This window comes from Nyctereutes procyonoides, unplaced genomic scaffold, assembly GCF_905146905.1.
Source record: "Nyctereutes procyonoides isolate TBG_1078 unplaced genomic scaffold, NYPRO_anot_genome, whole genome shotgun sequence".
In the NCBI taxonomy this organism is placed as follows: domain Eukaryota; kingdom Metazoa; phylum Chordata; class Mammalia; order Carnivora; family Canidae; genus Nyctereutes; species Nyctereutes procyonoides.
The window spans coordinates 11303334-11318840 of record NW_026575036.1 but is presented as its reverse complement, the minus strand read 5'-3'; the positions used below and the strand labels follow the sequence as shown (position 1 = coordinate 11318840).

Genomic DNA, 15507 nt, shown 5'->3' with positions numbered 1-15507 from the left:
CATAGTACTTAATTTTTTTCCTGAAAAACTAGAAAAAAAAATTGAAAGTCTGTTGCTTCTGGTCTGGATTGAAATTTGGTAGAACTGAAATTCTGTGTTATTAAAATTCCTGCTACTTTCAGAATTGAAACTTTTGAGTCTTTTGAAATTCACCCACTATATTTATATCGTTTGGTTTATCTAACAATATTCCTTCTGAAACTAATTTTGTAAGACCAAAGAGCCTAGTACTTCTCTGAAACTTTTAACATAAAAGCATCCCAAGATATTTTTGATCACATTTCAGCATCAAAATGACACAATAATCATACTATATTAATCATTTATTTAATTGTTCATCGCCGTGCCCCCAGCCCCAAGGGTAAAGCAACCAGCCTATTTTGTTCATGGTTATAGTCTTCGTTCCTAAAATAACGTTGTTTGTTAATTATTGTACTCTGTTTACTATGTTTCCATGCTGAATATTTGATAATCATTTTACAGCATGCTGCAGAACTGGAACAAAAACAAAATGAATCAGAGAATAAGAAACTGTTGGGAGAAATTGTGAAATACAGCAATGTCATACAAGTAAGTCTATTTACTTTCTCTTAAACAAGCTGAATAATTTATGGGTAATTTGCATTTGCATAGGAATGTCACGCTGCATTAAAATTTGGGGATACAATAGTTTGTTCTTTGATGCCAATTATGAATATTTTCAGTTGATGTTCAGCACAGTATTCTGTATGTTTGTGACTAGCCTGATGTCTACACATAAGAAAGTGAGCTTATCTAGTTGTATGTGCAGGTTATTACATCAAAAGGAGGAAGATGGGGAAACATAATTTCTAAAGTTCTACAGTAAAATCCTTCTCAAGAATTAATGGGACTACCATGTAACATATGAAGCTTTATTTTTTCATTTTGTAGAGAGAGGAAAGTTTTTATATTGTACTTTTAGATGGAAATCGTCCTTGAGTTGTTATTAAAAGATTTATTGCAACAAGTGTGCACAATGATTTATCTCAGTTGCATTCCTCTTTTGTGCTTCACTTAGATCTTTCAGCTTTTTACTTGGTTATTTGTTAATATATGCCCCACCCTGTTCCAAAAAGAATGTAAGGCATTTTCAAAACTACATACCACATACAATAAAATAGAAATAAATAAGGCAACTGGGTCAAAGGGAAAAGGGTGATTAAATGAATAAAGTGAAGTTGGGAGGAAGCGTGTTTATAAAATCCATGTCTCAAAGTCTGGTCAGCTTTGCCTGGATGCCTTTTTATTGCTCACCGTGCTTTAAGGGAAGCATAGTGAGTTATAGCACTCACTTAGGAGGTCCTTAACATAGAACAAAGTCAAAGGTCGAAGCACGAAGTTTCCCAGGAAGACCAGAAAACTATTCCTCCAATGAGCTCTCGTAAAGAGGACACTGTTTGATAGAGTAAATAATAGTCTTCACAACTCCCTTACAGTAAACACTACAATGAGGTATTTCTTAGACATGTTTTAAAAAATAATATTGCCTCTTGTTTTGTTATTGGCCAATGATAAAATGCCAGTGCACATGACTGTCAGGGCAGCCCTCTCCTGGGACAAGATGAAAGAGAGCCTGGATCTGCAGTAACCCAAATGCAGGACTTAATCTAATAATAGCTGGTATGATACCTGTGGCATGGGTGGGTTGCATGTCTCTTGAGCAATCCTCCATAAATAGAATTTTTCTTAACCAAGTTTTGATTAATATTAAATGCTAGCAAGTAGAACTTATGTTTCTTGTCAAGAACCTGATGCGCAAATGTTTGCATAGTCATTTACGGGCTGAGCCACGTGCTCTAACAAGTTAGATTCCAAAGGAGTGAGGTTGGGCCATGAGGGTTTCATTGGTTCATGAGATAGTTTCTTTCTTATATTGTGGATATTAAAATGACCATTCTGTTTTGACATGGTTGTCATAATAGGAAGGAAAGGTTATTTGTGTTTCAGCTTTTCTACTCAGTAGAATAAGGTCTTGGAAAGGTTTTGTCCATGGTGTCCACAAAGTCTGGGAAATGATACTTCTGTGCACATCTGACAAAAGAATAGAATCAGTGTCCTGCAGGGATTTTGTGGAATGCAAAGCCTCCCTCTTCACAGAGGAAGAGGTAGGCTGTCATGGCAAGGATAGTTAGTGCTACTAAGTGGTTCGGTGCATTATTTTAGTTTCCTGGTTATTTTTTGGCATATTCCATTTTTGTGTCTGTGCAAGAATGGAGAAAATGTGATTTGGGGACATTTCCTGGTCTTCTTTGGGAAGCCTGATTTTATCCTATTATTTATCAGTAGACGAAAAATTTCAGAGGTGTCCTCTGGTTTGATTTCTCCATGTGCCCAGTTCATTGTAGGGTAGAGGTGAGAAACCCAAAGAAAGTCAGCTTGGAAATGGTGAGAAGTTTGAATAGAGCTCCTTTGTTTAACCTGCACCCCAAGCATTATTATATGGGTACAAATATATGTATAAACATATACATGTAATTAACAGAGGACATCAAAGAATAAAGGCGGTAATGTCTTTTCCCCACAGCTGCTGCATATAAAAAGCAACAAGTATCTGACTGTCAACAAGAGATTACCTGCTTTGCTGGAGAAGAATGCTATGCGTGTGTCCCTGGATGCTGCAGGAAATGAAGGGTCTTGGTTTTATATTCATCCCTTTTGGAAGCTGAGAAGCGAGGGTGACAATGTATGTAAAAATAAAATTAAGAGAGAAATGGTGTGTTCCTCAAGACAGTAATTCATAATAAGTAAGAAAATCCAGATAGCACAATGAAAGGACATGTAGTTTTCAATCAACACATTTTTATGGTAATCTCTTTAAAAGGCTAAAACTATTTATTAATAGTGTAAATTGTGCTTGGGAATCAGAAAAAGACAAATTTCAGATTAATTAAAAAATCATCTTCCAGCTGGAATTCATGTGAAAGAATTTAAGTAATGTTAACATTGGCCCAGGCTTTTAAAGGAGAGGTAGAGTTTGCTTCCCTTCCTAATCAGAAGGGAGCATGATTGTAAGGAGAAAGCTATGCTTAGGAAATATTGTTTATCCCTTTGATTTAGTAGAGTAACAGTGAATTATGATAATATTTCATATACTGGCTCTATGGTCAGCTGTATATTGATATCTAAAGTATGAGGAGCTATATAGATGGGCACTTGCTTGTTGATGACAGCATTTAAGATATGTTTTGGAATACATGTATGTTGTATCGTGTAAATTTTAGTAGTTGCTAAAATATTTTCTGCTAGCTGATAGAGTAAATAAAAATTATGTGAAATGATTCAATAGGATCAATTATTGGGTATTTTTGTTTGTAATAATGTAGTAAGTGACCATGCCTAGTACATGGGAAATCCTCAATAAATGCTGAATAACTTCCATTAAAAGAATACCTCACAAATATTGGGCCAGGTGATCAAGAAAAATAGTTGAGATTAAAAAAATTAACATTATAAATTCAAAGCAATATAAAAATATAATGCTTCTGACAGTTTTCTCAGTACTTTGATTACATTTTAAAGATGTTTTGGATATTTCTTGTGCTAGAAATGTCCTCTTTTATAGTGAATCTATTTTTTCAGCAAATTTTGAAATATAAATTCAATTCCACAGGATGCAAGCTTCATGGTTTAATTTGGTTAATAAATCCTCCTTAGGTAAGGTTTGGGAGATGCATGGCATGCAGGAACGTAATGCACCTTAAGTCTTGTGTCGGATTCCTTAAAAAAAAAAGTCCTACTTGTTTATTTTTTGGCATCAAGTGATGTGTGCTGTGAGCATGACATATATGTTAATTTTGGTAGGTAGTTAATTACAATCAACTCTCAATTTTTTAGGGACTGATTATGTCCTTTAGGAACAACCTGTGTCTTTTGGTTCCTTTCTAGTAATGTTTCCCACAGAGTTGTGTCCCCGCCTATAGGTGGTCAATGAAAATCAAGCTTCAAAACCAGCAAAACCTGAGCTCAAGCTCTGAGGGAATATGAGGAAATGATTGGACAAATTAGGGCCTTTAGATTAGCTGTGGATTTTATTAATTCAATTTATTTATTTATTAATTTTGTCTATTCCTTTCCCTGCTCCCAGAGGCCTTTATAGGATCAACTGAGAGTTGAATGTAATGAACTATTTCAAATAATTAGTTGTACTGGGGTGGGGGAAACTTCTCGTCCAAACACTCCATCTTGGTAAAGTGGACGATGTAATTGTTCAGTGCAATATAGAAATCCTCCTCTGTCGATGTGCTCTATAAAGCATGGCTAAAACAACCTTCCACATTGCTTTTTTGCTGGAACAGCTTACTGTTTTTGCTCACCACTATGTAGCTGTTGTATGTGATTGAGGTTGCTGCAAAAACATAAGCATACCCACAGCACTCTCTTTGCCACAGAAATAATTGTATTGTAATGCTCATTTTCTTCCCTAGGAATAGGTAGCATTCTTTAGCAATAGATTTCATTCTAGGATTCGAAAATGTATTTTATTGAAGGCAGTTGGAAATACTGTCACATCATAACAAGTGATTTAATTACCACTGATTTTCTTTAAAAGCATATTAAGCTAGGAAGAGGAAATTGTAAGGTTCAAAGGGTTTTTAAAATTATAGTTTACTATTTAGGAATTAGTATGTTGTGATTCAGATTCCAAGTATTCAATAAGATGTTCGGTGACTGAAATGAAATGTGAAAATGAGACTGATGATATTTTGGGGAGTAAAATGCTCATATTCTCAAAAATCAGTGGTTTCTACCATTAAAGGATGGTGTTCTATCTTATAGAATTGTCAGTTCTTGGGGAAAAATAAATTCATGAATGCTTCAACTTTTCAGCTATAAAGAAGCTCTGGCTTGTTGAATAGTTAGAAAGTCCTTGGGGAATAGCAGAGTACATAAATATTTCATTTTCATTTATTTTCCCATGATTGAATGGTTAATTTTTCATTTTCAGCTTTGATCTAAGAAAATATTACTTCTTTACCTTAATGGTAGATTTTAAAAAGGAGAAAAGCCCAGATAATTCTTTCAGTCAAGAGAAAAATTAAACTCTTAGGGAAAGAGCCTCTTCAAATAGCAAGTAGATTTTGCTATTTTGCAAAACTAGATCTCTTGGAATTCTAGCAAAGGCAGGACTAGATCCCTGGTGTTTTGGTTTTTACTGCAGTGTTCTTTTTACCATGCCAGGTATCACTTCAAAAGAAGGGTAGCTGCCAGTAGCATTATATTGCTCTTTATTTTCAATAAAATCTCAGCTTAAATTTTTATGGCTGTTGCATAGAATCAACAGAAGTGCTTTTGGAATTGGATTTTTTTTTTTGGAATTGGAATTTTTAAAAGATGCTGTGTACTAGGGTGAGTGTGACATGGCAAAAGATGATGGCACCTTCAAGTTCCTTATTAAATACACAGCTTCTCAGAAGGCATGAGACCACATCAGTGGGTCAGCCCCAATGCTACATTCTTCAGAGTGTACTATCAAATTCCATATTTACCAGGTTATCTGATTAGGTGTAAATTCCCCAAGAACAGGGACTATTTATCACACTTTTGTATTCTTTTTGGCACCTCTTATTGTTTTGTTTCTTTTGATTAGCATCTTGTCCATTTCATTGCAAGTTTTTTTCACCCTTGTCAAGAACAAAAAACGGAGGACTTGGAAATTAGTGAATTAATGTTAGATTCTCTTTGTGAATACCATTCTTACGAACCCTTGGTATTTAGAACATTTTGGTTATATGGCTGGTCTCTTAAAAATATACAGTATAAAGGGATGCCTGGGTGGCTCAGCGGTTGAGCATCTGCCTTTGGCTCAGGGCGTGATCCCGGAGTTCCGGGACCGAGTCCTGCATCAGGCTCCCTGCACGGAGCCTGCTTCTCCCTCTGCCTGTGTCTCTGCCTCTCTCTGTGTATCTCTTATGAATAAATAAATAAAATATTAAAAAAGAAAAAAATTATACAGTATAAGACTTTCTGGGCAGTGTTTTGAAATAAATATAACACATGGTTCAACCCAAAGCTTACAGACAACTATAGAAAGTTAGTAAGACTTAGATCAGTGGATATAGGTGCAAACAAAAATATTCTTTTAATTGGAAGAACATAGCTAAAATACATAGCTAAAATATATCATTATATTTAGCAGCTTATTGGCTAATATTTATATGATGCAGATGAGAATGACCAATCCAATTGGTAAACCAAATCCAATTGTTCTTTTAGAAATTGGAGGATCAGAGTGTCATGTATGATAACAAGTGTGTGTGTTTGTGTTTTGGAAGAGGATGTTGGAAATAGGTTTATGCCATGTTGACTTTTATATGTTTTTGTTGATATTTAATTTTTAAAATACCAATTTTGGTTGAAAGAAAATAATATAAAAATGTGTCACTTAATGTCTCTTATCCTTTTTTCCATCTCCCTCTTTTTTGTCCCCGTACCACAGTAAACCTCTGGGCAGATTTCTTATACATGTACTTTTACTCCCTCCTTTCCTTTTTTTACACAAAGAGAGCCTGGCTCTGCCCCCTCACCCTCTCACTTAACGTCGTTTCTTGATGATGTTCCCTTATCTGTACATAGAGTGCTTCTGTGATGGCTTTTGTGAGTCACAGTACCAGCACCCGAATGATGATGGAGTTGAAAGGCGGATGATGAATAGAGACCAGTCCTGTGAGCAGTAGAAGCTACTTCTGCAATCCTAAGAACAACTTCCCTTTGCCTAAGTAGTGAGCTTGAGGCTTCTTTATCATCGTTTGTGACAATAGTACTATGTGTAAATGTAGACTCCTTTATATAACCCATAAAAGCTTCATTTCTATTGGAAATATGAAATTATGTTCCAGAAAGTCTTGGTCTAGGTTAAGATCCAGGGAGGAGAAGTTTTGTTTATTCTTATTTTCTGAGTCCTAATTTGTTTTTCAGTTATCTGTCAAACTAATGCATTCTAATAACCCTGAAAGAAATATGCAAAGAGAAGGCATTGTTTTCATTTCTGAGGTGGTGAGCAATTCTGGATGAGAATTGAAGTGTAGGTCCTATAGAATGTCCTTTTAAAAAAATTATTTATTTATTTGAGAGAGAGGGAGTGTGAGGAAGAGCAGAAGGAGATGGGCAAGCAGGCTTTGTGCTCAGCACGGAGCCTGATGTAAGGGCTTAATTCTAGGACTTGAGATCATGACCTGAGCTGATATTAAGACTCAGAGGCTTAACCCACTGAGTCACCCAGGTAGCCCATACAGTAATAAGTCTTCTAATGGAATGTAACAAGAGAAACATTAGTAACTCTAAAATTAAACTGCTCATTATTACCATTACAAAAGCATAACGTCTATTTGAATTATGAATAGAAATTCTTGAGGATAAATTGGACATTGTTAATGATAACATAAATGAAAAAATATCTTAGACTTACTTCTCCAGAGTATTTCTCCCAAAACTAATTTTAAAAGTTTTTTTATATATATTTTATTATTATTTTTTCATTAATCTCTACTCCCCTGAAGTCAAAAGTTACATGCTCTACCGTTGAGCCAGCCAGGCACCTCCTAATTAAAAAAATTTTTTTTTAATTTTAAACTAAACACCAAGTTTATTTATTTATTTTTTATTTATTTATGATAGTCACAGAGAGAGAGAGAGAGAGAGAGAGAGAGAGGCAGAGACACAGGCAGAGGGAGAAGCAGGCTCCATGCACCGGGAGCCCGACGTGGGATTCGATCCCGGGTCTCCAGGATCGCACCCTGGGCCAAAGGCAGGCGCCAAACCGCTGCGCCACCCAGGGATCCCTAAACACCAAGTTTAAAAAGCAATATTAGTTTTGCATGTTTAAGATAAGAGTGAATCACATGCTTAAGGACCAAACAATGAACATATTTCTACCGGGTCATCCTAATTGTGCACTTCCTGAATCCAGATGAAATTGGAATGTTTAATACATTTCTGAGATTATGAGAAAGACAAAATTTAATACATTTGTTTTTAATCCCATAGATAATAAAATGTATAATATCTTCTGCTTGCATTTGAAGTAGTTCTAATATTTAGGCAGATTGATTGTGGCAGATGCATTTGCTCTATCTGCTGTGTTAATGGCATAATACCCAGTGTGGAGGGGTAACTATTTATTGATATTAAAAAGAGTTATTACTGAAATGGGAGACTAATAAGAAAAGGATCTACATTAGCTTTATGAATCCAGGCTGATGGGCACTGTGGAACATGATTACATGATCATTTATCGGAAAATATTTTACTCAAACAGAAAAAGAATTGAACTAAGATTTGTGTGGAAGACAGATCAGGTGTTAGGTCAATAACAAGACGTCCCTGCAGTTATTTTTAGCTTCAAATATAGCACCACAGATTTGTTCAGTGTCTCAGTTGCAACTTATTTCTGGTTCTAGATCGTTGTGGGTGATAAAGTTGTTTTGATGCCTGTGAATGCGGGACAGCCACTACATGCCAGCAACATAGAGCTTCTCGATAATCCAGGGTGTAAAGAGGTAAGTTCAGGAGGAAAGAAAATGAATTTATTTTTATCATGGGAGGAAAAATGTCATATAGCTCCATTCATTGTTTTCATGAATGTAATCATGTTAATTAATATTCCTAAGATCTGTGTAGATAATGATTACGATTTTTGGATGGTATTTGTGTTGGAAGTACATACCTCATTGTCCAGAGTTATCTTTTTTTTTCTCTTTTTACTAGTTGGAGGAATAATTTCTAGTATAAAATGGCATCACAATTTTGTAACTTAACATTTCTTCATTAATAGGTGAATGCTGTTAATTGCAACACTAGTTGGAAAATAACCTTATTCATGAAATACAGTTCCTATCGAGAGGATGTACTAAAAGGAGTGAGTATGTGCTGCATGGAACATTTGTTAGAAGAATTGAAGGTAGTCTTACTGAAATTCCAGATGCAAAACCCATGTATTTACTAGTATTCTTAGTTTAGAAGATGATTATAAACCTTAATAGTCACTATGGGTGTTTCATTGAGTTTTCTTCTCTATAGTTTGAAATGTATAAATAATCACTGAAAGCCAAGTAAGTGGGAGAAGGGCCCTGAGTATCATACGAGGAGACATCTGCTTCTTATGTCTCTTTGTTCAGACTTTTCTTGGAACTACAGTGTTCTTTTCCTGTTTTCCTAGGGTGATGTTGTTAGGTTGTTCCATGCAGAACAAGAGAAGTTTCTGACTTGTGATGAATATGAGAAAAAACAGCACATTTTCCTTCGGACAACCTTGCGTCAATCAGCCACTTCTGCTACCAGTTCTAAAGCGCTCTGGGAAATAGAGGTGTGTAAATATTTTTTGGATTTGAGTAAATACTTATATAAGAAAGAAAAGATTTACCAGGCTGATTAATTTATTGTTATAGGCATCAGTTAGGATAAATCCATAAAACAATGATATTTGTGAATGAACTTGTACCTCTTCATTACTATAATCAATTTGAAATGTTACTACTTCCTTTACCTATCCTCTCTGGAGCATCTCTTTTCCTGTCTCTCTCTCTCTTTCTCCCTCCCTCTCTCTCTCTCATCTAATAGGAGAATATATAGATGTTTCTTTTAAAAAATTCATTGTGAAATATTGTCAAGACTGATCAGTATGCAGGTGGGACACCTGGGTGGCTCAGTGGTTGGGCTTCTGCCTTTGGTTCAGGGTGTGATCCTGGGGTCCTGGGGTCTGGGTCCTGGGGTCGAGTCCTGCCTCAGACTCCCAGCAGGAAGGGAGTCTACTTCTTCCTCTTCCTGTCTCTGCCTCTCTCTCTCCGTGTCTCTCATGAATAAACAAACAAAATCTTAAAAAAAAAAAAAAGGAATTCATCCATCCTTTAAAAAGTATTTTTTAAGCGTTGCCAATATGGTAGAGTAATTTGGAAAATGTAAGGTATGAATTTTTCTTTAAGGGATGTTTTTATTCAGTGGAAGGGCTAAGATAGACATAATTACCTATGAATAAGCCAGCATTTGATAAGTTCCATACTGATTTAATGGACATCCAGGCCTATAGCAGTGGTTCTCAACCATTTTAAATCCATCACTCTTCTTTTACAGCATATGTTTTGTGACACTTCCTTTAATATCAAAGTCATAGTAATATTATTTGTAGATTTACATGATTGAATATTAATAAAATCCCTATATTTCAATTTAGAAAAAAAGGAAACAATGATATAATAAATATCGTAAAATAATATGTATTTCAACATGTAAATAGTTACTGTAGAAGGTATGATAGTTTTATCCATCTTGAATGAGTACATTTGGATTTGAAGAAGTGGGAGACCAGGATCAGAAAACATTGTATACAAGTATAGGAAAATGAAAGATCAGTGGTAAATGTGCTCCTTGAGTATCCTGCATTAGGGGAAGTAATAACAGAACATGCTTATTTGTACATGATTAAAAAAAAGAAGGAAATAAACATATCGAAATAGGGATAACAGCACAAATTACAGACTATTGAAACAGAAAATGAGGAAGTGTGATGTTTATGCTAATGAGCTGAGCCTTAATTATAATTGTAACATGAAAATAATTCTCTGAGTTTTGACATGGCTTAGAATACAGAAAATAGTACAAAAAGCATATTTTCTATCTTGAAACCCTCCTACATGTTAGAGACAGTCTCTAGCATTCAGAAGAGATCTTATCCTTCAAGAGGATACGTTTATAGAGAACTGAGAAAGTCTCAGAAAAAACAACCATCACCAAAGCTATGTGATATTCTTCCCAGAAGTCTACCTGATAATGTCTCTTACCAGGGTTAAGACTGAAACAAGCAGCTCCCAAATAAATACATAATTAAAATATGTATTTTTCACACCGTAGATCTCTTATCATTGTACTCTAAAAAATTAAAGAGATATAGGGATGGCAATAATGTGAGGTATAATTTTAAAGTTTTATTAATGAAATGCAGTAATAAAAAAGCCATATAGTGACTTCCTATACAGTGAGTTCCCTTCATTTCACGTGTTTATGCCTATATGATATTTAAGTCATGTGTTTATGCCGATATGATATCTAAGTCTTTTAAAAGAATTGTGACTCTTCTCGCATATATTTACTATTAGTTTTCTAGATTTTTCTGTATCATTGCATTGTAATCCTTTCCAACAAAACATGTAGTCAAAAATACTCTAACTGCTATAACCCACCAAGCGATCAAAATGGAGAGAGTGAATCTGTTATTTAATAATTCTGAAATAATGCCTCAGATTCATTTAAGCTTCCCTCCCCATAGTGAATTTCTCTTCAATTATCAACCTTTGACTTGATATGAAGACTTTTTAATATGTGAACATATTACCAATTTATATTTGTGGTAGGCTCCTTTCTGTAGGAGGTTTGAATGAGGTGGGCTGTGCTGCATCAGTCAGGGTGGCCAAGGTGTTTCAAGCAAAGAGGTATTTGGTGTAGGAAATTAGCTCTCAATGTTACTGGAAGGACTGGACAGGCAAAACTGGGATAGGGAACATGGTCTTATCTGGCAATGCTAAAAGTTACTCCTTGAGCCCTCAGGTGTCTTCTGTGCTTTAGGAAGCACCTATACCATCTTGCAGGAGCCTGCACTAGGCAGCTGCCACCCCTTTACTGGAACCAAAGAGGAAGCTTTCTTCTACTTTTCTCTGCTTTCCACCCTAATGGAATGACTTGAGAACCATGCCGGTGAGACTTCCCACCCCTGTGATACAGAAAGAGGAGCACTTGGAAGGGTGAGGTGGGTCCTGAGTGCCACACACAATGTCCAGCATATGCTCAACTCCCCTGTGACTTGCAGGATATAGAGTATCTTACCTAATGCTGGAACTTGCCAATAACATCCTGCCAAAATCACTGTGATGGATGAAAACACCCTTCTTTCTGTATCTCCTCTTGTCTCCAAGAGAGCTGTACTGGCGTTGCTAGACCTACTAGCGTATAGGATAGGAGTTCTTAGTCTGGGGTCTGTGATGAGCTTCAAGCCATTTGTTAACCTCCATCAATTGTGTACAAAATGTGTATGTATGTGAGGCAACCAATAGATTCGAACAGTGTCAAACGTATCTATGCCTTCCCCAAAGGAGTCAGAGTGTAGCCAGTGTGATTAGCAAAAGATTTGTGGAAGAAGTTTGATTTGAGAACTTAGCCTTGTAGGATGGGTAGGTTTTTGGTCACAGGAAGAATTTTTTTTTAAGACTTCATCCACTTTGAAGTATTTTCATAATTATTCTGTTATTGGAACTATCAGATTAGGGGAAGACCTAGATTCTAGAGTCTAGCAAAAGTATTAGAAATTTATATATAGCAGCACACAGAATCTGAGGCTGGGGCAGAAGGCCAAGCATGATTAGCATTAAAAAAAAGAAGATAACTGGTTGGGGGAGAATAATGAGAAGTTCTCCTAGTACTTAATCTTCAAAAAAATCCTATGAATTAAAATCATTTTGTAACATGATGAAACTGGCTTGAAGATGTTCAGTTCCTTGCTGTGATCATCCCATTGTGACTGACAGAGCTGGGACTCAAACACAGTCATCCTCAGACTTTAAAATGTAGGCCTTGCCTCTGCACCAACCCACCTGGCATAACCAGCTGCTTCAGAGCATCTTCTTTTATTCTCAGTGAGCCTAGTGGCTCAGCATCTAGGGCAAGGCCAAATCCAAGAATGGGTATCAAAGGACATGGTATTAGTAACAAAGCACATGTGGAAAATTAAGTTAGTTGAGAGCTCCAGGCCTTGGCATATGTGATTCTCTCTGCCTGGAATGCTATCTTCCCATCTCTCTATGTGACTATTCATTCTATTCCTGCAGGTTTCAGCTCACATGTCATCTTGGAGTGGCCTGTGCTAATCACCACATCTAAAGAAGCCTTCCCTAGTTACCCAGTCATGCGCCTTGTTTATATCCTCCTGGCACTTGCCAAATCTCATTTATTGAAAGCTCCAGTCTTACTCATTGCTGTGATCCTATTGCCTCAGAGTCCCTGGTGTATAATAAGCTTTTACTACGATTTGTTGAATGAATATTTGAGTAACAAATGGAGGAGAACCCCTCAGTATTTCCAGTTTCAGCCTGGGAAACCTGTCTTTTGGAGTAAGACTGTATTTACACACTTAAGGCATGAGCATCACGCGTGCACACAGTGGGTTAACTGTTATGTCTCTTGCTAATTTGTGGGAAATTTTGTTTTTCTGCCATGTTGTCCTTTCATGAAAACATATATTGGATTTGGCAAGTTAGCGTTAACAGACGAGCACTTTGTGTAAACTGTTGGCACCTTCTTGCCAGTAACATGACGATATTTTGTGCTTTATTATTGTTGCTCTTTTCGTCTGTAGGTAGTTCATCATGACCCATGCCGCGGGGGTGCTGGACAATGGAACAGCTTGTTCAGATTCAAACACCTTGCAACTGGGAACTATTTAGCTGCAGAGGTAAGACTCATGGATATAGTGCTATTAAATCTCTGACTCTGAAATAGTGAAATAAGCAGTTAGGTTCTCCGAAAGATGCTGTATTTGTAGGAATGGTGATTATACTAAATTTGATTATTGCCTATTATGATCTGGATTGGCATATCAATTATTCTTAAGATGTGAATATTAATTGAAGCCTTTCAATAATTTTTGTCTTAAACATTAAAACAGCAAGTGGCACCTAGGTGGCTCCGTCAGTTAAGCGTCTGACTTGTGATTTTGGCTCAAGTCATGATCTCATGGGTTGTGAGATTGAGCTCCACACTGGGCTCTGTGCTCAGTGAGGAGTATACTTGAGATTTTCTCTCTCCCTCTGCCCCGCCCCCCAACATGTTCACTCACATGCACGTGTGTACTCTCTCTCTCTCCCTCTAAAATAAATAAATATATCTTTAAAAAAATTAAAACAACAATAACAGAACACTGGTGTTTGGTTTACTTTAAAGTCGAGTGCAGTAGAGTATCTGATTTGCATATGGATGCGATTCATCCTAAACTTTTTTATTTAGCTTCGCCCTTTCAGAATGTATGCATTGGAGAAATGACCAACTCATTGTTGGTATCGTAGAGCCTTAATAGTTTCAGGTCATCTTCACTGAGACTAGTCTCACTAGTGGGTGGCTTTTATCGTTCAAACCATTGGAGAAGAAAGGTGTTTATTCCTAAGACACTGCTAATAAAAATGGTAAAAACAAATAAAATATTTTCTTTTTATGTCAAAGCATGTTGACAATTGGTAGATTTGAAGGGTGGATAGAAGTAACAGCATAGAAGTTTTAGAAATGACTTAATTAAAGTCTGGTTATCTAATGTAAAAATAATTTTGAAAATATTTGTTTTTTAGATGAAAAAGAATGTCCATTCATTCTACTCTCTTCAACTCTATTTTTCAACTTAGGGCTTTTTCTGGAATTCAAAACCAGAATTTGGCCTTAGAATTTTTAGTATTATCTCACTTTTGGCTTTGGATGTGAGGGAGGATAAGGAAGTGAGGATGCGGAAGTGATGAGAAAAAGGTGTGGGAAACAGGAAGTTTCTGTAAACATGCTGATCCCTGTCTCAACCAGCACTCAACACCATTACCCTCTGCATCCTATTAATCTGTGACAGTTGTCCTCATAGTGCTTTCCACTATTTGACTTACTGTACATTTTTTTTCCTTGACATTCTCTTTCAGAATGTATGCTCTCTGAAGGCAAGGATTCTTTTGGTTTTTGTTTATTTTTGGATCACCACTCTGTTCACAGTGGATGGTGTCCCACATCTAGGGTGGTGCCTGGGACTTAGAAAGCATTTGATGAATGTCTTTTGAATGAATGAATGAATATAAAAAAGCTCTTTAGGATTCTGTAAGCTTAGAAGATAGGAAGAAGATTTTGTGATTTGTATCTGAGTGGCATTTGGAGTCATATTTGGGCAAATTAATCTCTCTAAAATCCAATTTCTTCCTCTGGAAAATGGGAATAATCACAACATTTATATACTAACAATATTAAGAGAATTAAGTGAGGTGAAGTGCTTGGCATAATGTGGTAAACATCCAGTAAGTGATGCTGGCATGGTTAAATTTATTATGAGAAATAGAGATTACTCTTACTTTTATAAATATCTGACTTATTATTTATGAATCTCTTCAAATAAATGAAATATAGCTTTGCAATTTATGGGCTGTTTGCACCATGAATGTTTTGAAGTAACTTTTTTGAAAAGTAACACTTTGACACTGCAAAATTAAGCCGTAAGGTAGAGAATCTAATCTAAAATAAGAATTAGAAAAGCCTATTAGATGTCTTATAAAAGATTAGAAATTAACATCAAAATTATCCTGGATCTTATATTAGTGACTCTTAATTTTACTTCAATCAATGACTGTTTTTACTACTGACATTCTATAGACAACTGACATGATTAATTGGTTACTTTCTGCAATTAAAACTTGTATCATTGATACATTCAAATAACTAGATTAAGAATTAAACTGTTAATTAACTTTGATGATGAACTTTGATGAA

General features: G+C 35.9%; 1 protein-coding gene across 1 annotated transcript in view; it reads left to right on the top strand.

Moving 5' to 3' along the window:
- Window positions 1-15507, top strand: part of ITPR2 (inositol 1,4,5-trisphosphate receptor type 2) — a 469109-nt gene that overhangs the window by 89301 nt on the left and 364301 nt on the right. Inside the window, exons 4-9 of the mRNA XM_055318489.1 lie at window positions 484-570; window positions 2546-2704; window positions 8418-8516; window positions 8792-8875; window positions 9176-9322; window positions 13358-13453. Of these exons, the coding sequence (XP_055174464.1) occupies window positions 484-570; window positions 2546-2704; window positions 8418-8516; window positions 8792-8875; window positions 9176-9322; window positions 13358-13453 (672 nt within the window). The remainder of the gene's footprint in view (window positions 1-483; window positions 571-2545; window positions 2705-8417; window positions 8517-8791; window positions 8876-9175; window positions 9323-13357; window positions 13454-15507) is intronic.